This window comes from Panthera pardus, unplaced genomic scaffold (genome assembly GCF_024362965.1).
Source record: "Panthera pardus isolate Hobbes unplaced genomic scaffold, ASM2436296v1 HiC_scaffold_25, whole genome shotgun sequence".
Classification (NCBI taxonomy): Eukaryota; Metazoa; Chordata; class Mammalia; order Carnivora; family Felidae; genus Panthera; species Panthera pardus.
The window spans coordinates 1499864-1526236 of record NW_026526821.1 but is presented as its reverse complement, the minus strand read 5'-3'; the positions used below and the strand labels follow the sequence as shown (position 1 = coordinate 1526236).

Here is a 26373-nt window from a genome sequence, read left to right as displayed (position 1 = left end):
GGTGGCACGGCCTCCGTGGGACCACGGGGGGGCCGGTGCAACTTGGGTACTTTTTTTCTTTTCCTTCTAATTACTTCCTCTCCGGACAAACCTCCCTGCCACCCCCCCCCCCCCCCAGAATAGAACTGAGTTCAGAATGTTCCAGGGCACTTTATCAGGCTGGCTTATTCTCAAAGGCTGCTGTGCTCTGTGAGTGACCTCTCGAAGGCCTCGTCCCTGCTCTCCTAATCCGTCCCCCACACGCTGAAGGACAGGGGTGGCTTCTGGAGAGCAGGCCGCCGCCCAGTCCCACAGCACCAGTGGCCCGGAGCGTGGGCCAGCACTTTCGGCCCTGTGACACCTGCCCCGAGGCACCTGGCTGCCCCCTTGGGCAGGCCACATAGGGCGTGGTCTCGGGCACACAGGTGCTCCCAGGGGCCCCCCGAGGTACCAAGGCACCGGCCTAACGTTGGAGAACCAAAGGCCCCAGTTTTGCATTAATGTGCCTGAAACGTTCCTTCCTGATTTACCTTTCAAATTGCACCTGTGGATGAGTCCTGGCGGAGGGTCCCCGGTGAGGAGACTGTCCAATGTGACCCTGGGTTTGGTGGGGCCCACGCGGAGGGCCAGGAGCCCAGGCTCCCCGGGGGCCTCGGGGACAGTGTTTCCCCGGGGTGGGCGATGGAGACAGTGCCTGAACAAGCACGGGGACGACAGTGAGTCACGGCGGGAGCCGGCTTCTCTCCCCTCCCTTGTCCCACCCGCCGATCCAACACGTCCAGGAGACGGGCTCCCCTCGTCAGCGACAGCCCTTCCGGACACCTGTCTGACACCAGCCCCTTTTCAGGCAAGAGGGTCTGTGGCCGGAGCGCTCAGCAGACGGTAGTATCTGTCTAGAACGTAACCCCACTTTCCGTGTTCTTTTATCTGCGTCCGTGCTCTACGATAAAGGTACGGATTGGCCTTTTTAAAAGGAAACTCACTCTTTCAGTGAAACACACGAGTCGTCCAAAGGAAGATCATGTGTATATAACAGTTTCAAGGAGTAGAATCCAAAATGGACTTGGAAACAGTAAGTCCCGTGCTGCTTCTGCCTCTGAGGTGCGTTCACGGCATCACCCTCACAGCCTCGGCCAGCCCTGTTCACACACTCCCGGGATGGGGAGCTCACGAGCTCCCAAAGGCATCTCCGGTCAGCTCCCAGCAGGCTCCGCACGGAGGCCGGAGGCCGGGTCTGCAGACCAGCTCACCGTCCTTTCCTCGGGCGGGGATCTTGGCAGAGACCGTGCTCCCACGTTCTCCCAACAGCCTCCTCTTCCAGGCAGGCCAGCGAGGTTGCCTCACACTCTCAGAGAGACGGTCTCCAGCTGGGAGCACAGGTGCTGGGTTTTCCTCTTAAAGGGCAGTGCGGGCAGTGGAGGCCAATGCTCCCGGAGCAGCGAGACTTTGCCCCAGCTTGCAGGCGTGGGGACAAGGGCAAAACCGGGGACCCTGGGGGCGGCCCTCTGAAGGCAGAGCATTTCATAAATAACGAGCAAATGTGGACATGACCGTAAGGCCCAGCAACCATCCCCGCTCCGCTGCGGCTCTCCTCCCCTCCCCCTGCACACACAGGAAGAGGCCAGCCTCCCTCCCTCCGGGGTGGTTGCACCCACCTCGAGCTCTGGGTGCGCCCCCTCACCGGCCTAAGGTCATGCTTTGGTCACTTCTCCCTTACCCCAACCTACCTCAGGATTTAAACACACACGGTTGACTTTTGTAGATTTCTATTAAAATAAATTCATTTTGTGGCAACCAGAAAGCAAAAAGTCTTGTGGTCGTGATGTGCTGTTACGCTAGGAGTTTGGCAACCCCCAGGGCGCTTCCCTTTCATCCCGCTCAGGGTTTTCAGGGACCTTTGAGGAGCTGTTGTCATCACCCCCCCCCCCCCCCATCACCACCAAGGCGGAGGCTCGGAGAGATTAAGCCTCGTGTTCAAGGGCAGGCCGAGGAGAGCTGGGGCAGGGATTCAAACGGAACCTCCTTTCCACGGGGATGTGTCTGGTGCCCGTCACCCCCCCACCCCCCAAGGGCTGCCATCTAAGGAAGGGTCATTTTACCGAGCAGGCTGCAGGCAGGGAACGCTGGATTCGCCGGGCAAGGGTGCTGGCCTCACCATGCGCCGCCGGGGCGAGCCCCCCGAGAGACACCCCCCCCCCCAACTCCCTCGGCCCCCGGCGGCCTTTCCGAAGGGTTGGGCGGGAAACTTCACTTCCTCCACCACGGCCTCCACCACCGCCCGGGTCCCACACGCGCGGGTTCAGCTCTGAGTCACACACGCCCGGCCTGGGGACTTCACCGCTGGGCTCCAGGTTTCCGACCCGCGGCGGCGGAGGCCGGGCTGTCGCGGTTGGGGAGGGGTCGGTGAGCGGCCGGGGGCGACGGAGACCCGGGGGCCGGAGAGGCACGCCCCGCCCCGCCCCGCCGCTCCCCACCGCAGGGGGCGGGCCCGGGGCGCGGCGCGGCCATTGGCCCGGGTAGGTGGGGCCAGCGCCGGGCGGCCGGGCGGGGGCGCGGACGCGGATGAATGGAGCGGGAGGCGGCTGCGAGCGGCCGCCAGAGCGCGGAGCGCGGCGCGGCGGCCGGACCTCGGGACGGTGAGCGCTCCGGCGGGCGCGGGCGCGGGGCTCGGGGCGCCTTCGTGGGGCGCCGCCCGGGCGCGCCGGCCCCGGCCTGCTGACGTCAGGAGCGCGGCAGGTGCCCGCTGACGCCGGGCTGGGGCCGGCGGGCTCGAGGTGGCGCCGGCGAGGGCGGGGCGGGACGCAGGGCACCGGCGGCGCGCCCGGCGGCCCGGCCGCCTCTGGGAAATCCGAGGCAAATGCACCCCGGTCGCCGCCGGCAGCCCGGGCGGGAAGCCTTGGGGGGGGCGGGGGGAGGGCGACGGGCAGGGGAGGGCAGGGCGGGAGCGGCCGGGCTGGTGGCCGGGCAGGTGGCTGGGCGCGCTCGCGGGCGCGGGCCCCGCGGGTCAGCTCGGGGACGGACGCGCCTCCCCGGGGTGCAGAGTGGCGGCGGGCCGGGTCCGGGAGGAAATCGCCAGGCGCAGAAGTTTCTCGCGGCCGGCCGGGCTTTGTTCGCGCGCCGGCTGCGCTAAAGACACCCCGCGGCGGGGGCGCGGGCGGAGCGCTGGGCTTTGGGGCCGGCACGCGGGGCTGGTCCCCAGCCCGGGCGTCCCCGGCCGGCCCCTCTCCCGCCCCACCACGCCAGGCGCGGGTACCCCGGCGCGAGGCGCGGGGCGCGGCGGGGAGCCCCCGGGCGCCCGGGTGCCAGCAGAGGGCGGGGAGGGGGGATGGAAACGAGGGTGCGGACCCGCCTGAGGCGCCGCGGGGCACCGTCGGCCCCGGACCTGGAGACCCGAGGCGGGACGAGCCGGCCGGCCGTGCGGACCCGAGCGGGGCTCCGCGGGGTCAGCGCCACGAGGGTAGAGACCGGCCGCGTGCGTGCGCTCCCTCGTGGGCGGCGGACTGGGTGGAGGGGCCTGTTCCTCTCCGCGGCCGCGGGGGAGCGCAGTAGTTTTCCACCTGAAGGAACCAGCTTCTCAGTCGCCGCTTCCCGCTGTGCTGTTTGGAACCTGGGTTCCTGCCGTCAGCCGAGACCCTGGCTCTGGGGAGCCGGGCTGGGACCCCGCCACCCGGGAAGATCTCATTCCCTGTGCGGCCCGGGTCGTGGCCTTCAGAGGAGAGAAAGTGTCTGGTTTGAGCCGCTGTGTGTTGGAATCTGACAATATCAGTAATGCTCACGGGGGAGAAGCTGTTTGCTGAGCAGTCGAACGTGCCAGGCCCGGTGCTAAGTGCTTTGAGCGTTATCTCATGTAAGCCCCACAACAACCCTGTGGAGTAGGTACTACCACTCCCATTTCACAGATGAATAAACCAAGGCACTGAGGAGTTAGGTGACTCGAGCACGGTCACACCGCTAGCATGTGATGGAGAGGTTTTCATCCAGACTTGGGTGCCTCCGGAGCTCTCACAGCTCTCACGTGCTGGTGGGGAGAAGGCAACCCGGGTGACCCGGCCTGACACAGAGCAGTGTCCCAAAAGGTGGGCCCGTGGCTAAGGGGACTGGAGCATCCGGCAGGGATGGCCAATGCCCACGGATGCAGGGAGAGGAGGGAAGGGCCCCTCTGGCTGGACCCCCGTACTCCGGGCTGCCCTGCCTCAGTACTGCCTTCCTGCTGGACAGGCCTGGTGGACACTACCTGGAAAGTTTTTATGGGGCTGCTTACCTCCTGGGTGGCGGTGACCTAATCCGCCCTGGGCGTGGCCCCTCAGGCAGGTGCCTGGGCGGGTCCCGACACCACGGTGAGGTGGCCGGGGCCTGGAGGCGGGGCTTGATGGTGGCCCAGCGCATGGAAGTCTCGGGGCTGATGTTCTGTCTGCTGAACACCTGATTCTGAGGGATTCGGCTCAGAGAGTCTGGCTCTCCCCAGTCTGCAGTGGACCCTCGCCTTCACAAACCGCTGCTGTCTGGGCTCTGGGTCCACGTCCGGCTTCTAAACGATGTAGAAGTCTCCGCGAGCGGTGATCCATTTCCTGGGCCAGCACTGCTGAGCCGGTGTCAGTGCTGAAGCTCGCTGGGGTGGTTTTGGTCCGGGAGGCCTCCCCGGGTTTCCGGCGGGTAGCAGAGCGGCGCCCGGTGCTCGCGGTCGGGAGGGGGCTCGACAGCTGGCCCGGCGCGAACCCAGAAGACCCGCCCGGCCCCATTTCTGCTTCCTCTGTTGTGGACAGAAACCACGAAAATATTCCCTCCTGAGCCACGTGGCCTCCTGTTCTCAGGCATGGCAAAGAGCCCATTGTCTGCTTTTGGAAGGGGATAGACAATAATCCTCAGAAACCCAGCTGCTTTTGTTCTGGAACATTGAGCTGCTTGTCTGGCCTGGGCCTGGTCGTGGTGAGCCCACTTCAGGGCAGGCCCGGGGCTCCACCACGGCAGGTAATCGACAGGCCCACCAGGCCCCTGCCCGTGGGTGGGAAGGAGGCACCAGCTCAGGTCTCTGGGGACCAGAGCTCATGTGTGTCCGTGGAGCCCGGGGCCTGCTAGCAGGGGAGGAAACCGGCCTTCTGGGCCCCGGGTCGTATCCCCTCCTCGGCTGGTCATGGGGACTCTTCCTGCTGTAGGCCCTCAGCCTGCTGTTCTCAGATACCCCTCATTTCCCCTTTGTGGCCACGGTGCACCCCCTCCCACCAGCATTACACAGAATTAGCCTCTTGAACCACATTTCTTGGGGCTGGTGGACACTTTGCACAACCTCATGCCTTTTGCAGACGGCGCTCACAGCATGGCCAGGTGTGGCCCACAGAAGACCAGGCACAGGGTGGGGCTTGTTCTCCAGGGCCTGGCCGTTCTGCTCGTGGCCGCCCAGAGAGTCATAGGCTCCTGGGCTGGGGAACTTTGAACACGTCCTCTCCTCCCACGGGGGCCCCCTTTCCTCATTGGCTTTTTATCCAGGAAGCCTTGGGGGTACCCGAGGCCACGTCCCTCGGCTCAGTGCCCTTTAGGGCTTGGGACCAGCTGAGCCGAGGGTGGTGCCCATTGGGCTGGTGTGGAGTCCGTGCATTTGGTCCTGGCGGTCTGCCTCTCAGCAGGTGCTCTCAGCCTGGTACTTGGGGCCCCAGGCCTCAGAGGCCACCCGGACACGGCCGAGCCCAGCCTGTGCCCCACCCAGCACCTCCAAACCCTATGAGGGCCCTTCTGCCAGTTTCCGTTTCTCACGAGCCCCAAGTGGTGCCCAGACCCACCTGAGAAGAGGCTCATTCCCTCCTCCCCGTGAGGCCACGCTTATGTTTAAGTGGAGAAACTGAGGCACAGAGAGGGCAGAGAAATCCACCACTGCCCAAGGTGGGAACGCTTGCCTGGCTGCAACGCATCCTATCTTCATCCCTCCAGGGATCAAACGTGGGGAACTGGAAAGACCAGTAAACTTGGACTCCCCTCTCTCTGGCTCATCTGGCCCTCCCCACACTCCTGCCCGCTGGTGGGGACAAGGTGGGTGCAGGGACGTCCGTGAGGACAGCCCCAAGGGACAGGTCCTTGGCTCTCTCCTGGCCTTCATCGTTGACCTCCATGCAAAGTGGCTGGCTTCCTGCTCACCCTGGGATGCAAATGGGGATGACCAGCCCAGATCTGCCTGCCACCCGCAGTCTGCCCTCTGAATAGCTTTGGCCTCATTTACAACAAGTGAAAGTCCCCTCCTCTCCCTCAGTCAGAGGACAAGACACCAAGATGGATGTAGGAGACCAGAAAAGAGAGCTGCCTGAAGACCTCCCACAAGTCAAGGGGTGAGGGCCCAGGGTCACAGGGACAAGGCCCAGGGCCCTAGGGGCAAGGGCTCAGGGTCACAGGGGCAGGGGCCCAGGGCCACAGGGCAAGGGTCCAGGGTCACAGGGGCAAGGGCCACAGGGGGAAGGGTCCAGGGTCATAGGGACAAGCCCCAGGGCCCTAGGGGCAAGGACCCAGGGTCACAGGGGCAAGGGTCCAGGGTCATGGGGACAAGGCCCAGGGCCCTAGGGGTGAGGGTCTGGGGTCACAGGGGCAAGGGCCACAGGGGCGAGGGTCCAGGGTCATAGGGACAAGCCCCAGGGCCCTAGGGGCAAGGACCCAGGGTCACGGGGGCAAGGGTCCAGGGTCACGGGGATGAGGGTCCAGGGTCACAGGGCAAGGGTCCAGGGTCACAGGGAAGGACCCAGGATGCAGGGGGTTAGGAGGGAGAAGGGGAGGGGACAGGGAAGGGACCCACGTGCAGGAGCTCAGGCAGAGGCCACCATGTGGTGTGGCCCATGTCACAGTGGCGTGGGCTGTGGCTGTCAACCTCAGAGCCATCAGTGCAGAGAAGGGGACCTACCGGCTGGAGCACAGAGAGGAAGCAGAAGTGACACCAGTGTGTGTGTCCCCGGCTTCCACGTCCCCGGCGAACGGGGTTCAGGATGGAGCCTGGGAGCGCCCCGGCCCCTAACAGGAAAGGCCCCCCTGGGGCGCTGGCTGGGCCAGAGCCAGACTGAGCCGGCAGGCGAGGACCAGTAGCGCCGGGGGCGACCTGCGTCCTTCCCGCCCGCTGGGTTTGCGGGCAGCCTCCACGTGGGGCGTGGGTGAGCGCACAAGGCCTGAGCCGGCAGAGGGGCTTGTGGGTACTAGGGCTGCTGCAGCCCTGGGTTGAGACCAGGACCCCGAGCCTCCCACACAGGGGCCCCCGGTGCTCACGCTGTAGCCGCTGGGGCTGGCGGGGCGGGGAGGAGATGCCCCTGGAGTTCTTGGAGCCGAGGGGCTCGGACTCGGAGAGCCGTGGCTGTTGGCTGGGCCGGTGGAAGAGATCTGCGTTGTCCTCCTGAGCCAGCTCTCTCTCACACACACACACACACACACACACACACACGTGCGTGCGCCGCCACGCCCTTGCCCCTCCCACCGGAGCCCCAGGTGCAGAGCCTCTGGCTGGAGTCTCCAGGGACCCCGTTGTCCTCGCCGCTAATCCTGGGCACCTAATCCCACAGGGCGCGTCTCCTATGGGAGCAGGCGGAGGGCCTCTGGCAGTAGTGGGGAGGCTCCCAGGGACCCGGGACAGGCCTGGAGGACGGGATGAGGCCCCGGACAGTGGCTCCCTGTGAAGGAGCTGCCTCCTCCCTGCACAGCTGGAGGAGGGGGATGCTTTGTCTCTCCTCTCGGGTCTTGGGGAGCCCTCCAAGCGTCCTGCGGAGCATCTGGCGGCCTCAGATGCGCCTCCACAAGGCTGAAGGCAGCAGAGCAGCAGGGAGGGACGGCCCAGCGTGTGAGCAGGTGCTGCGGGGGGGGAGGGCACCAGACGGAGCCCCCCCGTCCGCTCCAGTCGCGGGGGCTCCTTCCTGCTGCCGCCACCGTTTGGGGGTCACGTGGCTGGGGCTCCCGTGGAGGCCTTTTCCCTCATCCTGGGCAACGCACATGGCTCCGTGGTAAAAGGACCCCCCTCCCGAGACTGGGGATCTCAGAGGTTATGTGTGCATGGGAGAGGCCTCAGCCGGCACCAGGCTGCAGAATGCTCATGACCTGCGACAGTGGCGGGCATCCTGCCAGATCCCACTGCCCTGAAGCCCTCCTCTTGGGGCCTCTGCTGGCCGCCTGCCTCCTGCCTCTGCTGGCTCTCGCAGCCTGTGCTGTTGTGATTGGTAGCGGGCAGTTTGCGGCTGCCTCTTAAATGGCTCCCGGTGTAGGGGGGCTGTGAGCTCCTGGTGGATGGGACAGTGCCCCGGGGGTCCCCAAGCCCCGCTGCCCAGCACAGGCTCACGTACAGCAGGTGTCGGTGTAGAACCACCCGCCGCGGCGGCCCGAATTCTCCAGAGAAACACAGTCAATAGGAGATATTTATATATAAAGAGATTTATTATTAGAAACTTGGGCTGCTCAACTGTGGAGGTTGGCAATTCTCTAAATGTGCAGTCGGCAAGCTGGAGACCCGGGACACATAAAGGTGCACTTCTGGCCTGAGGGCCGGCAGGGTGGGCTCGAGACCTGAGAAGAACAACGTGCTAGTTCGAGTCTAAAGTCAGGAAAAAGCCATTTCCCAGTTCAGAAGTAGCCAGGCAGAGAAATTCAGAGAAGGGTTAGCCCTGCCGCCCTATCCCGCCATTCGACTGGCTGGGCGAGGCCCACACACCTGCATTGGGTCCACCGGTTCAGACGCTACCCTCTCCCAGAGACACCCCTGCCCACACACCTCGTGGCCCACCAGGTTGACAGGTGGAATCCACCATCATGCTGCCCTTGGCTCTGAGGCCGTGGCCGTGGCTCTGGGCCAGACTCTGAGCGGTGGTCTGGGTGGAGGAGGGGGAGGAGTCGTCAGGAGTGAGATGCCCTGGGGTCCTTTGGGGTGAGGGTACCTGCGGGCTGTGCCTGGAGCCCCCGGGGGGTGAGGGCGGCCTCGCGGCCCGTCCCTCCCGCTGTGGGGTCTGTCTGCCCCTCGGCTCCCCGTCGGCCGGCCTCCTGCGCCCACACGCTCCCTCCTCCGCCGTCCGGCTACCTTGCCCGGCCCCTCTGCACCAGCGCCAGTGAGCACCTTGGCACCGGCTGGACCCGGCTCAGCAATGCAGTGAGGCCCGATCGGCAGGTGGGAAGCCGACACCCGTTCTGTACAAACGGTTCCCAGCGGACAGAAATTAGGCACCTGTCACATGCTCACAGGGCCTCGGGAGCAAGTCTTCTCCGAGCGCAGCTGTGATGTCTGGCCCTCGCCTCCACGTCCGCACCACAGGGCTCGGCCAGTGCGGCCGACTGCTGTCGTGCAGGACCCCGTTCTCTAGCAGGCCTCCACGGTGACGTGTCGGGCCTCGGGCACACACAGCAAGCTTCGGCATGGCCGTCTGTGCATCCACCCCCAGGCTTTGGCACACGATAGTGTCCAGGCAGGGCCGTGTGAGATCCTGGCACGAACTCGGAAATGTCCTTTGGAAGCCCCATGATGCTCGGACTGTCCTTGTGGCTGTGCGATTCCAGGTGTCGTGGAGCCTAGACTCACTCAGGACCCCGCCGCCTGCCTGCCGGCGGACGGATGGTTCCAGGCAGCACCCGCTCCTCGCTCACGCCGCAGTGCCAGGAGCGCCGGGGCCACCGGGAGGGCCGGCCTCCTCATTCCCCATCCAGAGCGTCCGTCCGGAAGGGTGAGAGCCGGACAAAGAACTCCAGCCTCCAGGAGGCACAGGAAACCTGGGGCGGAGCTGCAGGCGTAAGGTTGCAAAGGCTTTTCCACAGGGTGCTGACCTGGCCGCGGACGGCAAGGAGAGGCAGCCGTGCCCGCCGCAGTCAGCCTCCTGGCGGAACCCCTGGAGGAGGCGCCAGGGCCGGCGGCCCTGAACGCTGCTGATAATTCTTCCCGTGTGCGGGTGGCAGCCACAAGTGGGTCGCCGGCCAGCACCCTGACTGGCGGTTCAATTTGCCAATTTAAGTAATGAGATGCATAGGATTTGGCCTGAGCCTTATACACTCACGTCCGAGGTCCGTCCACAGTGTTGGTGCAGGTGGGATTTTCCCACTGACTTGGGGCTGCTCGTGGGTGCTCGCTTGTGGCTTTTGATTTCGATCTTCTTGTGCCCGGCCCCAGTCACAACAGCTGGCTGTCCCGCCGCCTCCTGAACCCTGCTGTGGGCCTGATCTTTCCGGGTCACCTGCCCGGCGTCTCTCCTGCAGGGGCGGGGCGTGTGAGGCGAGCCCAGAGCTGGGGCAGCAGGTGTCTGCCCGCGGCTGGTGTCTCCGCCACTTACTGGAAATGCCGACCCACGAATAACTCCCGGGGCCCCATCCCGGCCTGTCATCCACGCAAGCTGCTGGCGGCCTCCCTGAGCTCCCCGGGGCCCCTGCTGGCCTTCACCTGGTTGAGGTTCCTCTGCTTCCGGGCCTGCCCCAGACGATGTGTGCGTTGTGCGTGCAAAGGTGCAGGTGGCTCTGTGTGCACACGTAGACCCGCACGCATGCGTGTGTTGGTGCATCTAGAGGAAAGCACGCCACGGCGACAGCACAGGCTGGCCTCTGGGCCGTGGCATTTCGGGGAACGTCCGGCCTTCGTGGTATCCCTCCGTGTGTCTGTTTCGGCGGCCCGCCCGTGCCGGGGCTCGCGCTGGCTGCTCTCTTCTGCGAGACTCTGCCGTGGTCCGGGCGCCTGTGCTGCGTGGGCTGGAGGTGGCCCCGCAGCCATCAGCTACAGCACCCGCTCCGCCTGTCCTGCAGGGTCCCCAGGAGCTGCCCCCTCCCCGCTCTGCTCACAGCGGAGCCAGGCCTGCAAGGCTGGGAGGCGCTACAAGTAACTAGCAAGGTGCCCGGAACACTCGCAGCCGCCGCGGGACTCGGCGTGGATGGCCTGGCGGCGCCCCCTTCAGGGGAGCAGCCAGCCCCATGCGCGAACGCCACCATCAGTCGGGGTTCTTTCAGCACGGTGTTGGCGAGGACGGCCGTGTCGCACGCCCGCAGCTCCCGGGTGTCTGTCAAGCTCGGCCGCCCCACCCCCTCAGGCCTGTGGCCTCCTCGGTGCCAGGCCACACGCGACAGCTTGTGGCGTCCTCGGCGGCTGCCTTCGCCAAGCTTCCCAAACCGGGGGCTTAAAGCCGCAGGACTTCAGCCTCTCCCGGCTCTGCGGGCCAGAGCCTGAGGTCAGCGGGCCTTGCGCCGTCTGGAGGCTCCAGGAGAGGGTCTTCGTGCCCTGGGGGCCCCTGGCCTCCTGGTGACTGCGTCTCTCTGCTCTTGGCTCCCGTTGTCACGTGACTTCTCTGTGTCTTCTCTTCTAAGGACCCTTGTCACTGGATTGGGGCCCACCCCAGTCCAGATGACCTCATCTCAAACCATTAACCACGTCTGCAAAGACTTTTTCCAAATAAGGTCGCACTCAGTGTCTGGGCGGACACTGGCTGTTTTGGGGAGACCCCCGTTCGCCCAGCGCAGGGCCCGACGAGGCAGCGCCCCGTAACCGGGTGCCTGACGGAGTCTCAGCCGGCAAAAGTGGACGGGAGGCAGCTCTGGACACCCTCGTCTCTGCGCCTGGTGGGGGCGTGGGTGGGAGTGAATCCCTGTGGCCTGATGCTCTGGGTCTGAGGACGCGTCGGGGTCCTGAGTCACCAGCAACGGGGCCCCAGCCCTGGGGGAGGCCAGCAGGCGACTCCGGGCCTCCGAGCACAACCCCGTGATGTTTCCCGTGCCTCCCACGGCGTGAGGCTCCCCAGGATGGCTGGGCTTCAGAAACACTCTGCATACAAAGTGGCCCGGCCCCAAAGGTGAAGGGAGTGGCAGTGTCCTGGGGCTGCCGGACGGCAGACCGCAGACCGGACGCTGACACAGCAGGTGTTGAGGGTCTTAGTTCTGGGAGCAGGTTGCCTGGGACGGAGGTGCGGCCGCGAGGGAGCACCTGCTCGGGGCCCCTCTCCCTGGCCGCGGGACAGTGTTCTGTGCGCACGCGGTGTTCGCTCTGTGTGTGCCTGAGTCCGAACGCTAGTCACCCTGAACTGGGGCCCGCACTGACCCCCAAATCTGACCTCAGTCACCTCTTCGAAGGCCCTGGCCCAAACACGCCCCCGCTCTGAGGGGTGGCGGTCGGGGCTGCAGCACGCCTTCCTTGGGGAGGACACCGTCAGCCCCGAGAAGCAGAGACTATGTGGGGTTTGCCAGAAGCAGCTGGGCTACGGGGAGGGTCCGGTGTCTTCTCCCGCAGGGAGCGCGAGCGGGCTGACGGTTTAGTTCTGGCGGGAGCGCCGGCCGCGCAGGGGGGACGCCCGGAAGCCACCGTGCACCCGGCAGGATGTGCTGCCCTTTCTAACGGTGGGCGGGGTGGGGGTGTGGGGGCCGGGAGGGAACGGGGCTGGGCTGGGCCTCGGCGGAGAGGAGTGTCTGCCTTTCTCCTAACCCGTCCGCGTGGCCGCACACGTGCTTTGCGGCGACATCCTGAGAAACGTGCCGTGGGCAGCGAGCACAGCGGCCGCAGAACGAGCCGGGCCAGCTGTGGCGCCCTTTTTCCCTCCTGCGTGGGCCGCGCCCTCCAAGTGCTGGACTGCAATGATGTCCCCTTCGTGCTGAGGGCACGGAAAGCGAGCGGGGTGTGAGTCTCCTGCGGAAGTGAGGCAGGATGGTCAGTGCGGAGACCGCGTCCACACGGGGCGGCCCTCCCAGCGGCAAAGCGCACGGCTCACGCCGGCCGGGCACAGGCTGGGGGGGGGGGGGGGAGGGGGATGGTGCGGGCCATCTGACTCGGTCCCTCTGTGCCTCAGCCCCGCTCCCCGACTGTGGCTTGCTCACGTGTGTGGGTCTGGGAGGTCCGGCCCCGGATTCAGAAGGGGGCTGGCCAGGGAAGGTCAAACCCCATCAGACTGGGTAGCGGACAGCAGAGCCATCGGCTGCCCCGAGGGACCGGGCACGGGGTAGGGGGTGGGGAGGGGGACACGCTCCCGGCGATATCCGTGCTCCAAGGGCAGATGTAAGCTTTCTGACCCGGAAACTCTTCTCACAGGACGAACCGGCCCCCGGAATACCGTTCGGCGGCTTCCGTGGCCGCCCCCGGGACCCCCCCCGGGCGGAGATGCCTCAGCGCTCGACGGGGGACAAGCCCCCGACGTCGGTGCCACAGCTGGTCCTCCCGAGCCCGCCCTCAGCCGCGGACGGCGGGAGCGGCCACAGCCCCCCCAGCAGGCGGGCGTCCCTCGGCTCGCCCCCCAGCCACGACGCCCTGGGCTCCTGCAGCCAGCCGCTGTGCCAGCCGCCGGCCGGGAAGCGTGACCCCCGGGCGGCCCCCGAGACGCGCCGCGTGGCTGCGGGGCCGCAGAGCGCGGCGTGTGGCTGGCGGGCCTTCGCGCCCGAGTGCCTGCGGGCCTTCAACACACCCAGGGCCTTCCTGCTCTTCCTGTGTGCGGCCGCCTTCCTGCAGGGCATGACCGTGAACGGCTTCATCAACACGGTCATCACCTCCATCGAGCGCCGCTACGACCTGCGCAGCTACCAGAGCGGCCTCATCGCCAGCTCCTACGACGTGGCCGCCTGCCTGTGTCTCACCTTCGTCAGCTACTTTGGGGGCACCGGCCACAAGCCGCGCTGGCTGGGCTGGGGCGTGCTGGTCATGGGCGCCGGCTCGCTGGTGTTCGCGCTGCCCCACTTCGCCGCGGGCGCCTACGAGGCGGAGGGTGCCGAGGGCCTGGGCGCGTGCCGGGCCAACCGCAGCCTGGCCTGTGGGGACCGCGCCTCCGGCCTGTCCGGCTACCGCCTGGTCTTCATGCTGGGCCAGTTCCTGCACGGTGCGGGTGCCACGCCGCTCTACACGCTGGGCGTCACCTACCTGGACGAGAACGTCAAGTCCAGCCACTCGCCCGTCTACATCGGTGAGTGGGGTCGCAGGCGAGGCAGCGGGCGAGCGCAGGGGCTGGCGGTGGTCCTGGCCGACCTCAGCCTGGCCCCCAGCACGTCTTGGGAGTCCGGGGGGCGCGCGCAGAGTAAGTGGGCCCGGGGGCTGGCTCGTGCCCCGGGTCAGCCAGGCGCTGCCCTGCTGCCCCCGGGACTGGGCTCGAGCCTCACGCTCCCGCTGAGACACCCTCGTTTACGGGGAGGGGGGCGTCAGATTTCGGGGTTTTCAACCTCGTGGCACCACGTCCCCGCGTCCCTCCCGCCAGGCCAGGCTTTCCCAGGGAGAGGTGCTCGGGGACGCGCGCGAGGGACCGGCTGGCGCTCCAAGGCCTGCCCTGACCCCGTCAGCTGGCCGCAGCCTGCTCGTTCCCACCTCGGACTCTGTCCCCCTAGTCACCTAGCGGTGCCGACCCAGGGACGTTGGGGTCTCCTTAGTCCAGCGACGCCCTGGTGGGCCTGTGATGCTGCGTGGAGACAGCCGTGGCCTGGAACACGGGCTCTGAGGGTCTTTGCTCTTCCGGGAGAAAGGGTCCAAATAACGTCTGCGGTCGGCTCGGCCAGGAAAGCTGTAAAATTTTTTTAAATGTTTACTTATTTGAGAGAGAGAGAGAGAGAGTGCAAGCAGGGGAGGGACAGAGAGAGAAAGAGGGACAGAGAATCCCAAGCAGGCTCCATGCCGTCAGCAGAGAGCCAGACGCAGAGCTCGAACTCACGAGTCATGAGATCGTGACCTGAGCCAAACTCAGATGCCCACCCGACTGAGCCCCCAGGCGCCCTAGAAAAATCTTCAAAGCAGCCAGATTTCAGACTCCGTGAAGGCCGCCCCGACGTAAACCCTGGCCCAAAGGGTCCGTGTGAAGGGGGCAGATAGGTGCAGACACACGGAGTGGGGGGCTCCTCGCAGGTGGGCTTCTGAGTGTCAGTGGCTCACGAGCCCTGGGGCAGTGGACGTGGCCGGCCTCAACCTCTCTGCTTCTCCCCAGCCATCTTCTACACGGCGGCCATCCTCGGCCCCGCCGCTGGCTACCTGATCGGAGGCACCCTGCTCAACATTTACACAGAAGTAGGCCGACAGTGAGTGGCCCCAGCTGAATCTGCCCCACGCGGACGGCACCTCGCCTGGGCGGTGGCTCCCTCAGAGCAGGACACACAGCAGGAAGAAGCTGGGCTGGCCCTGCTCTGGCGGCCCCAGGGTCTGGGGTCTGGGTTGGGGGGGCGGCCCTGGGGTCTGGGGGGGCTGGCCCTGCTCTGGTGGCCCCGGGGCCTGGGGGGTGATCCCCAGGGTCTTGGGAGGGCTGGCCCTACTCTGGCGGCCCCGGGGTCTGGGGGGGGGGTGGTCCCCAGGGTCTTGGGGGGGCTGGCCCTGCTCTGGCAGCCCCGGGGTCTGGGGTGGTGGTCCCCAGGGTCTTGGGGGGGCTGGCCCTGCTCTGGTGGCCCTGGAGGCTGGGGGTCCCTGAGTGCAGGCCCTGGGGACAGAGACCTGGAACCAGGCGAGACCAGTTCACCAGTTCTCTGATACCCTTTGTGGGACTGAGAGCAGATTTCGTGCTGCCAATGTGAGCTTCTGTGTGGGGTTTTCCACACCAGGCAGGTCTCTTCTGATACCCGTTGGGGGTCCTAAATTCAGCTCAGGTCTGACAGACTTCCCAGGGTCAGCACAGACCCCACAGGTGAAGGCTCAGCCTTAGGAGACCACCCCCTGCAGACGCCAGCCTCAGGCACTGGGTCCCCACGACTTCCGTCCCGCCTGGCTACAAATCAGGGTTCCCACGGCCCCGTCCTTGGGTTTTGTGAGCGGCTAGGACAGCTCCCAGGCCTCAGGAATGTGCTTTACGCACCAGATTACCGGTTTATTAAGCAGATTATGACCCAGGAGCCGCCAGATGGAGGAGGTGGAGAGGCCAGGTGTGGGAGGGGGTGCCGGCTTCCGTGATGTGCAGTGCGCCACCCCAGCACCCACCCCCCCGGGGCCCTCCGATCCCCTGGGCTAAGGTCTTTCAGGAGCAGCGTGCGGATGCCCAGTGTGGGCGCCCTGAGTGCACGTGGGCAGGACGCTGACCCCAAGTGTCTCCCCACACAGGACGGAGCTGACCACCGAGAGCCCCCTGTGGGTCGGCGCCTGGTGGGTGGGCTTCCTGGGCGCGGGAGCCGCCGCCTTCCTCATCGCCATCCCCATCCTCGGCTACCCCCGGCAGCTGCCAGGTGGGTGCGTCGCTCCTCTGTCCTCCTGGGGGAGCACCCCTGGGGAGTCCGGGCCCTTCGCCTTCGGGGCGAGGCCACCGTCCTGCAGGGCCAGCCCGGCCACGTGCAGCTGACCCTCAGGCGCCCCCAGGCCTGGGAGGGGGGAGCCTCAGGCAGAGACCTTGGTCCCGGCCACTCGCCGACGTCTGTGTCCTTCCAGGCTCCCGACACTACGTGGTCATGAGAGCGTCGGAGACATGCCGGCTGAAGGACAGAGGCCACGAGGCGGCCAGCAACCCCGACTTCGGGAAAACCATCAGAGACCTGCCTCTGTAAGGACCTTGTGGGCGGGGGGGGGGGGGGGGCTCCTGCCCGTGCCCATGTGTCCTGCAGACCCTTGGGGGGCTCACACATGCCGGACCTTGACCCCAATCTAGGAGAGTCCACGTGGCCCCTCCAGGGCCGTGGTGAGCACACAGCTTCTGAACCTCCTTTGTGGCCCCACGGACTCGAGGTCTCAGCCCCGAAATCCGGGCTGGGAGATTCAGAGCTGCACACAGAGCCGGTGAGGGACGGTCCCGACGGAGGGTCCTCAACCTGCTGTGTCCTCTGTCCTCTGACCTTTTCATTAAGGTCACCTACACGTGCCAGGGTTCCAGGCTCGCGCCCTCTCTCTGCCTTGAGGCCTCTGATGACCCAGGAAGGGACGGGACTGTCTGGCCCCCTGCCCTCACTGCCCTGCACCAGCCCCCACTCCTCATGTGCTCCCCTCCCTTGCGTGAGACCTGGTCTGTCCCCTCTCCCTTGGGTGTGGCCTGGTCTTGTTTTGTGGGCTTCACGGACCCCTGGCCTGTTCTGGTCTCAGGGAGACTCGGGGCCCTGGGGGTGGGCTCCTGGCCGCCCATACCCTCTTCACGGGACCAGGCATCGCACAGGGGGCTCTCGAGGGAATGGGGAAGGAGCCCCCGGACGGCCTCCAGCCTGATTCCTCGGCCTCGCTGAGTACTCCCCTGCCCCCCGGTAGTCTGGAGCCGGAGCCCAGGAACGGCCGTGTCTAACTGGCCTCGTGGGGCCAGGGGCTGTTGGTGGCAGGAATGAGCCCTCGTTGCCTGCCTTCGCCGTGGGGAGGGTGGAGGGGCGCCGGGGCCGAAGGTGGCCTCCGGGGAAGCCCCGGGGCTGTCTGCTGTCCCCGTGGAGAGGAGGCAGGGCCGGCGTGCTAGGGGTGGAAGGTGGACGGGCCTGCCTCACTTCGGGCTTTGTTCTCCTGCTTCCTGCTTCCTGTGGGGCCACCCAAGAGCTGCCCGCTCAGCAGGGTGCCCCAAGGCAGGTAAGCCGCCAGGGGCCGCACTGGGCAGGGGCGCAGGAGCGTCTGTGTGAAGGCCGGGTCGCCCCATCTCCCAGCAGCCACGGGGAGGCGCTCTGAGCTGGAGCAGGGCCACCAGTGCCCCACACGCAGCGCTAGGGACCCAGAACGTCAGCAGCGCTGGGGACAGAGGGCCGAGAAGAGGTCTGTGTCCAGGCTTAGTTCCCTGCCAGTTGCCGGTAATAAAATAAATCTTGGAACATGTGCCCTCTGTTAACATCACGACTAGTTCTCCGAGCAAATTCAACACCAGATTTTAGCAGAGCCACCTAGAGCCTGGGACGAAGTCTGCACACCCTGGGGAGGGTCACCTGCCCCCCCCAACCCCAAGCCTAGCCGAGCGCCCCGAAGCCTGGGCCGATCTGAACAAGACCCAGGGAAGGGGCCAGCCAGACACAGGGCGTCCCCCACACAAGGCAGGACCTGCGAACCCCAACAGAGGAGGTCCCGGGGAGGGGCCGGTGCCCCGGGCCCCCCCCGAGCCCCCACCCGCCAGCATCCCTCTTCTTCCCTTCATGGACATGGGACCTAAATAATTAACCAAAAAGCATTGTTTTCAGTCTTCCGGCTTGAAAGTCAGTTTTGCATGTGTGTCGCTCTGGGGCGGGGCAGGTGCCACGAGCCGCGTGGAGCGTCTTTCCTTCGCCTCCTCCCGGCCGCCTGCTCGCGTGTCCCGGTGCAAAGCCTAGTCACCGCTGCACCGCACGTGCCTACTTTCCAAGATCCAATTGCCGGCCTGTGGCAGGTGCCCCGAGATGTGAGCAGGGACTCTGGGCTCCCTCCCGGTGTGAGCACGACCAGCAGCGGGGTCTCCGGGGCCGGGGCTCACGAGGACGGGCTTCACGTGGGGCACAGCCCTGAGCTGCAGACCCGGAGAGCGTAAGCCCCGAGGGCCATTTCAGAGCCGGCCCCCACGGCGGGCTGAGGGTAGTCATTTAGTTCCAGGGTTTGCTTTCTCGTAGGTGCGGGAGAGGGAGGCGCTGCCCTGCGGTGACCCGGGGCTCCAGAGAGAACCCTGCCCCCTGCCCACATCACTCCCCGGGGCCAGGGACAGAAGCGTACCGGTCGGCACCTCCGTGCCCAGGTCCAGGCACCTGCTGCCCGGCGGCTCCGGGTATCGGGAAAGCAGGCATTAGAGCCTCAAGTGCGGGCGGCTGGCTGCCCCCCGAGGCTGAGCTTCTGAACTTGCGGACCCCCCGTGGCTGTAATTTCGTTCCCACTCCAAGCGTCGTGCCTCCACTGCCCCGTAAGGACGGTGTGCTGTGTTCTATGCTGCGTGTGTGGTCGGCACACCCGGGCGCCAGCCCTGCTCGGCCCGAATGCCCGACAAGGTGCAGAGCAGTCCGGCCAGAGCCAGCGGCCCTCAGAGAAACGTGCTCACGCGAGGGCAGGCGGTGTGGGGCAGGGCCTGGTGCCCAGCCCGTCGCTCGGGGCGGGGACGCAGGTGGGCAGCAGTCAGAGCCCGCGTCGGGCGCTCACAGAGGTCTCTCCGCTTCTCGGTGAGACCTGAGGCCGAGAGCGCCCCGGGGCCGTGCAGGGCTCCCCGTCCTGATCCCCAGAGGGAAGCAAGGCCGGCCTCACTGGGGAACGGGCAGGTCAGGTCCGAGGGGCCAGGGCCGAGGTCCTTCCTCAGGATTCCTACGACACCACCCCCAAAGTACACACCAGCCGGGTCCACCCAGAGGCTCCTTGGAGGGCCCCCTGTGCCCCCTTCTCGAGGGCTGGTGGCTGAGAAAGGATCCCAGCCTTCAGTGCCGGTCCCCATCCGTGGGGACCTGGCCAGTCCTGGACTTGGGGACAGCCGCCTCCCCCAGCCCCCGGCTCCTGACTCCCCCCACCGCCAAGTGATTCCACGGTGTTGTTGCTCGGGGTCTCTCCGCACGCCAGAGCTGAACTGTGGCGGAGGCGGTGAGGAGGTTGATTTAGCGGCTTGCTTTCCTGGAGCTGGTTCTCCGCCGGCCTCACACCCCGTCCTGACCGCCCTGGGGGAGACGTGGAGGGCCCCCCACTCCCCAGCCCCCTCTGGAAGGGCACTTCCTCCCTGCTCTGGCCTGCTCTGACCCTCTGTCTCTTCTCTCGCGTCTCCCCATCCAGCTCCATCTGGCTCCTACTGAAAAACCCCACGTTCATCTTGCTGTGCCTGGCGGGAGCCACCGAGGCCACACTCATCGCAGGCATGTCCACGTTTGGCCCCAAGTTCCTGGAGTCCCAGTTCGGCCTGAGCGCCTCGGAAGCTGCCACCTTGTTCGGTGAGAAAACTCGCTGAATCCTCGGGGTCCTCTGACTTTTCGTGAGTTCTCGGACGAGTGAGGGGTCTCCGGAGTCTCTTTTACAAGCGCACGCGGCTCCTGTGCACGCGAGGACACGCGGGCGCGTGGTCCTGCGGGGAGGCCCCCGGAGCGGGTGCTGGGCCGTGCGCAGTGTTGCTTTGTGGGTCCGATGGTCCTTCCCGGGAGGTGGGGAGCACGGACCGCAGCGTGCTGACCTCCTGGGGGGGCCCGCTCTGGCCGGGAGGGTCCGGGGCGAGCTCGTCGCCTGTGACGCCCGCTCACCCCCTCCAGCGTCCCTGGCTTGTTGCAGAAAGGGTTTGGCTAGTGGCACCCAGACCCTCAGGCCCGGTCGCACCCGGGAGCCGGGGGGCCGGCGTCCCAGGATTTCACGGGACCGTGGGGTCGGAGCCCCGGGACCCGCCCGGCCAGAGACATTCTGTGGCCAGAGCCAGGCGGGGCCCCCCAGGAGAACGAGGGCCCTGCTTAGACCCCCTCCTGCTGCTGCCCAGAGGGCACCTGCAGCCTCACGGAGAACACACCAGGCGGGACGCGTCACCAGACGAGGGGTCGATGCCGGGCCGTGCCAGACGTGGTGTGGATCCTGGCCGGGAGGGTCAACACCCCGTGTGGAATGTGGGGACGTCTGGGCAGCACATGGGCCAGTGCAGGCCGCCCCCCAGGCCTCGGGGTTCTGTTCCGGCACGGGGCTTGGGCATTGAGTTAGGGACCCCGTCCCCCTATCTAATGCCCCCAGACACCCCTCCTTGCCTGGCCTCTCGGCCCCATCCACAAGCGCCTCCCCTTTCCCAAAGCGGCCCCTCCCTGTGCTCACATCGTCCCAGAACGGCCACCTGCTCTGGGGTCCCCCGGGCTGCAGCCCAGAGCTGGAAGGGGTCCATGTCCTTGCTGGAAAGGCAGGCCCACCGAGCCCCACACTTGTTCCTCCCCGTCCCTGGGACGGCCTGGGAGCCGCGCGCCAACCAATCCCAGCTTCACGTGAAATGGCGCGGGCCATGGATTTCTCGAAGGTGGCTCACGGCTGGACTCGCAGAAGCTGTGGTTTTCTGGGGAGCACAGTCCCTGGGCGGCCTCCCGGTCAGGCAGGCAGCAGCAGCGGGCTATTGGCCTCTCGCCCTCCCAGTCCCGCCCCGCCCCTGCGGCCCCGCAGGCCCTCACCGAGCACGTCCCCTCTGCCACAGGGTACCTGGTGGTGCCGGCCGGGGGTGGCGGCACCTTCCTGGGTGGCTTCTTCGTGAACAAGTTCAAGCTCCGTGGTGCGGGCATCATCAAGCTATGCCTTTTCTGTGCCCTGACCAGCCTGCTGGCCATCTTCGTGTTCTTCATGCACTGTCCCAACGTGCCCGTGGCGGGTGTGACCGCCAGCTACCACGGCGGGTAAGGACCGAGAGGTGCCCGGGAGAAGGGGAGAGCCCAGCGCACCCGTCGGAGGCCCTGGTGGCCCCGGGGAATGGCGGCGGTGGGGTGGGGACTCAGTCACTGTTTGGAGAAGGTAAGGGCTAACGGTCGCTGAAAGACAGCCCGGCATCGGCCCGTTGGAAGCCCCGGGCTCCGTCCCAGCCCCAAGCCCGGGGTTCCCATCTGGAAAACGAGACTCCGCTCACCCAGGCGCTCTCCACGTGTGGACGTGGAAGGTGGCCCAGGGTAGGCTCCCGTGTGCGACCGACTCACGGGAATGTGAGAGCGACAGCCGGTCAGGCTAATATCTGAAGCAGGCTGCGACGGTGGCCGCTGGGACGGGCGGCCCCTCTCAGGGACTCCTGGTGCCGCTGGCGGGTCGGGACCGCAGACCTCACAGTGGCCGTGGGAGCACTGTCCCCCGACAGGACCGCCACGGTCCCCCCACGAGGACCGTGCTGCCACGGGAGGGAGGCAGGCGGGCCCTGGGCCAGCTCCCAGGGAGGGTGCTGAGGGAGGCGGGAAGGGTCCGGATGGGCACGGGGTCTTCCATCTGAGTGGAAAGAGAAGGAAGCCCGCGCGTCCGTGATGGCCACCGTGTGCACGCGCCCCTGAGCCGTGCAGGTGCACAGCTGCCACCTGAGGGGCTGGCGCCTCTGGGGGGGGGGCTTTGGCCCCGTGCGCTCTGAGCCACCTGCCCGTCCAACCACCAAGTCGGGGGAAGTGCACCGCGCACACGGAGAGCAGAGCGGAGCGCGGTTTGCGTGGCGTGAGAACGCCCAGCGGGTCCAGGGGCAGGAGGCAGGGAGGGGAGCACCGGGAACCTCGGGAACCGGAGGCCCCCGGCTGGGCTCCCCACCCGGCCCCGGCCCCACCGCCCCCTCGTCTGCCGCCCGCAGCCTCCTGCCCCAGGGCCGCCTGGAGCTGGCCGCCGCCTGCAACGCGGCCTGCGGCTGCCGGCCCGAGCTCTACAGCCCCGTGTGCGGCTCCGACGGCCTCACGTACTTCTCGCCCTGCTACGCGGGCTGCCCGGAGGCGGCCGAACCCGGCCCCGGCGGCCAGAAGGTGAGCGTGGCCGCCGCCCCCCGTGCCGTCCGCGCCCCGGGAGGGCCCCTGCCCCTTCCTCCGGTAACCCGCGCTGTTTGCGCCCCTCAGGTGTACCGAGACTGTAGCTGTGTCCCTCAGAATTTTTCCTCTGGTTTTGGCCATGCCACTGCAGGGAAATGCACCTCAACTTGTCAAAGAAAGCCCCTCCTTCTGGTTTTCATATTCGTTGTAATCATATTTACATTCCTCAGCAGCATTCCTGCGCTCACGGCAACGTTACGGTAAGCCCGGGCCTGGGTTTCGCTCAGGCCCAGAACCTTCCCTTGCAGCGCGCTGCGGTGGAGCTCTGCAGATCCCGCGGGGTACGTGCCGGGCCCCCCACACACCGCGGCAGGAGAGAGCCAACTGCCTCTGTGAGGTGCTTGCCACCCGGGGAGGTGGCCACGCAGCCTGGGGCGTGGCCAGGACTTGGCTGCTAGCGTGGGGGGGGTGACTTGGCACACGGCCCCACCTCCCCGGGCGCTGACGCGGCCGTCTCACGTTTCAGGTGTGTCTGCGACCGGCAGAGATCGTTTGCGCTGGGAATCCAGTGGATTGTGGTTAGAACTCTAGGTACTGTGCCCTGTGAGGAAGCCACGTACAGTTGTGTAGTGCGTTTGCTGCACAAGGGCACCCGGCCTGTGTCTCCTCACGCGGCGGGTGTGCATTCGGCTAGTGCCCGCTTTGGAGAAGGACGCCATCCCCTCACCGTCCACTAGGGGGACCCATGGTCATTTATTTGCCTTTTCCTCATTAGCACAGAGGCTCCAGGGGAGTCGCGGGTGATTCGGCACCTCCCCCCCTGGTGCCAAGTCCCCAGAAAGGAACATTTACGTCCCGTTCGCACCCCCCGCGAACACCAGTGGCTGACTGACGTCACCTTTCTGGGTCTCTCCCTGCCCACCCGCCCCCTCTGGCCCCCCGCGCGGGTTGGGGTCCTGAGTGAGCCTCTTTCTGCAGGGGGCATCCCGGGGCCCATCGCCTTCGGCTGGGTGATCGACAAGGCGTGCCTGCTCTGGCAGGACCAGTGTGGCCAGCAGGGCTCCTGCTTCGTGTACCAGAACTCGGCCATGAGCCGCTACATGCTCATCGCCGGGCTGGTGTACAAGGTGAGTGCGGGGGCGCGCTGGAGGGGGGCGGGGCCCTGGGGCCCCCGGGGCCCCGGTTCCCAGAAGCGGCCTCCTTCCCAAGTGAGAGCCCGTTGTGGGGCCCCAGCCCCACGAAGCCCCTGTCTGCCGGGGCCTCCCCTCTGCCGCCGGCCCCAGACTCCGGTCCCCTAGGGCTTTGCAGGGATGAGACCCCGCTCCGTCCTGCGAGGGCAGATTCTGGCGGGCCTGTCCGCGTCTGGGGGCAGTGGGGGCGGGGCTTATGGACCCCTGAGCAATTCCCGCTTCCTAACCTTGAGGTGCCTGGGGCGCTGGCGCACCCTCCGCCCGACCCTGGGAAGAGAAACTGCCTGCTTTATCACGTGTTTCATGTCGTGTGGGGAGAAGCGCGGTATTTATAGTTTGAATTTTCCCCGATGGGAGGAAGGGACACGGAACCTTCACAATGAAGTGAAATCCTGCAGCCAGCCTGTAGGAGTGTCTCGATTTTCTTCTGGGGGGGTGCTGCTCAGGGGTCTCCCCCTTGCCTCACGTTTGTCTGGAAGCATCTCGGGGATGGCGAATCCTCAGCCCCCTGGGCTTATCTCCACACGGATTAGCATAATAATAGCCACGTGTGAGAAAGGATTTGTGTGACCCCAGAGGAAGGCAAGGGGTCAGTCGGAGGGGGACATGGCTTCCTGGGAGCTGCCCCCGGCTTTTCCTCTGTGCCCCTGTGCCCGGAGCAACAGGCCGGTACCCGGGCCGTCTGTCCACCCAGACGATGAGCCCTCTGCGTCAGCACAGCGGTTACGGTGGCTTCTCAGGTCAGTGTTAGTTTCAGCAGGAGTAGCAGACAGGTTCCGAACGCGCCCCCTCCCATCCCTGCGCCAGAGTGGACACGGGTGCCAGGCTTATCAGGCTGGTGATGCTCCCAGAAACGCTAAAACCCAGCATCCGCACGTTAAAACACACACGTGTACAGGGGCGCCTGGGGGGCTCAGTCAGTTACGTGTCCAACTCGGGGTCAGGTCATGATCTCGCAGTTCGTGGGTTCGAGCCCCGTGTCGGGCTCTGTGCTGACAGCTCGGACCCTGGAGCCTGCTTCGGATCCTGTGTCTCCCTCTCTCTCTGCCCTCCCCCCCCCCCAAAATAAACAAACTTTTTTTTAATTACAAAAAAACCCTGAAGATCTTTATTCCTCAGTTTTGGGGGCCAGAGGTCCGAAATCCGCACGTCAGTTCCTTCTGGGGGCTCTGACGGAGGGTCTGCTCCAGCCCCGTCTCTGCCCCTGTGTCGCGTGGCCTTCCCCTGGGTGTCTCTGTAAAGCCACTGTCTCCTTGCTCCCACGAGGACACCTGTCACTGCAGGCAGGCCCACCCGACACCCAGGATGATTTCATCTCAACCTTCTGAACTTAATTACACCTGCCAAGACACCGCTCCAACGATAGGCTCTGGGGGTCGACACGGGGCAGCTCTTGGGGGGGGGGGCACTGTTCAGCCCAGGACGAGCCCCCCCACCCCATCCAGGGCCAGTATGTCGTCAAATGCTGGTTTTCATTCCCTCACTGACAGTATGGGTGTCCACGCAGGGCGGGTTATGCAGGAAAGACGGGTCTTCTCTCCGGAAGCAGGGTCCTCGGGACCTCGGGAGCAACCGGGCCACCTGGCCTCTTCCTCTCTCCCAGGTGCTGGGCTTGTTGTTCTTTGCCGCCGCCTGCCTCCTGTACAGGCATCCGTTGGAGGCTCCCAATGGCCTAGAAGCTTCTCTGCCCAGCCAGTCCTCGGCCTCCGACACCCCCATGGACCTCCAGGACGCCCCCTCGGCCCTCCAGCTCCAGAGTGACATCTGACCGCCCACCCGTCCGCCCAGGGACACGAGCCAGCTGCCTGGCACTTCCTGCAAGCACTGTCTGATTTCTCCCCAGAAGGGCTGACCCCTTGCCGATTGATACCCCAGGGCTGAGGACCCTCCAAAAATCTCTCCTAGGATCCTGAGGGTACTAAGCTGGTGGGGGCCGCACGTCCGAGTCTCAGAGACGCCAAAGAGAAAGAACGCAAGGCATGGGGGGACGCGGCGCGCCTCCCTCCTGGCCCCGGGGGAGAGTGTGACGGTCCCTCCGGCTCAGGAAGACCGAGGCCCCGCAGCCCAGCCCTTCTCACAGTCCGTGAACGGACAGAGCCGCGTGGCACTGGATTTTGCCCGGGGGCCTCGAGAACCCCGGACGCATCGACAGCCATGATTTTCAGTCTCTCTATGCGATCTGAGCTGCACTGTTACAGAAAGTCCAGAACCACCTGCCGGCCGGTGTGAAGCTGCAGCCGCCGGGGGGTTCGTAAGTCACTGTTCTGTCCTGGAGACTGGAGAAGCGTCCGTCACTGCCGGTGGCGCGCACACGGGGCTCGTGCTGCTCCCGTTCATCGTGACACCGTCGACACCGCGGGGTGGGAATTACAGAGCACTGACCCCCGCCGGGGCGTGTCACCGGCCGTGCTCCTGAACGGGCCTCATTCGGCGCATCTGGGGACCGGCCTGGCCCTGACTTCCTGTGTCTCTTCTGATGCGGGGCAGCTAGGCAGGCGGCCGTCCCCAGAGGCACGGTCCCTGCTGTCCCCTCCCATCCTCAGAGCTGCAGCGGGACGGGACGCGTCGCAAAAGCAGATATTTATGGACCAATATTTTGCAGAACCTTATTTATAGAATTTGTTTTTTACCTGCTCGTGTGGTGGGCATAGCGGCCGGCTCAGCGGTCATTCGTGAACTCTGCCTGGAGGAAACTGGGACTCCCATGGGATGTTTGCGGATGTCCTCAGTTAAAATTATGTGTAAATAAATATATTTTGATATTTAAAGCAAACCTCTCTGGCCAATGTGTTTTCTTTCTACGAAGGTGCAGAGTTTGATGTTTGTACACCCCCTTCGTGTGGGTTTTTGTGAGTTTGCGCCCCAAAGCCAGTGTCGGGCTGCCCCGGGGACGAGCGCCCTGTCGGCCCTGCGCCCTCCCGGTTGGCCTCTCGCCACCCGCCTCGCCAGTGACCCCCGTTGTGCCCCAAGGGTCCCCTCCCTCGGGGGCCCAGCGCCAGCTGGGTGGGCCTGAGCCCTCAACCCAGGGTCCCACTTT

At 66.1% G+C, this 26373-nt stretch overlaps 1 protein-coding gene across 1 annotated transcript; it reads left to right on the top strand.

The window, feature by feature from the left end:
• Positions 1–2526: 2526 nt before the first annotated feature.
• SLCO4A1 (solute carrier organic anion transporter family member 4A1) lies at positions 2527–26109 on the top strand. Its single transcript, XM_053890045.1, is given in 13 exon segments — positions 2527–2615; positions 12965–13017; positions 13020–13826; positions 14832–14922; positions 15929–16050; positions 16250–16361; positions 19487–19641; positions 20862–21057; positions 21978–22143; positions 22234–22406; positions 22673–22737; positions 23125–23273; positions 24940–26109. Coding segments are annotated over 13 exon segments (2328 nt in total). The 5' UTR covers positions 2527–2541; the 3' UTR covers positions 25105–26109.
• The last annotated feature ends 264 nt before the right edge of the window (positions 26110–26373 follow it).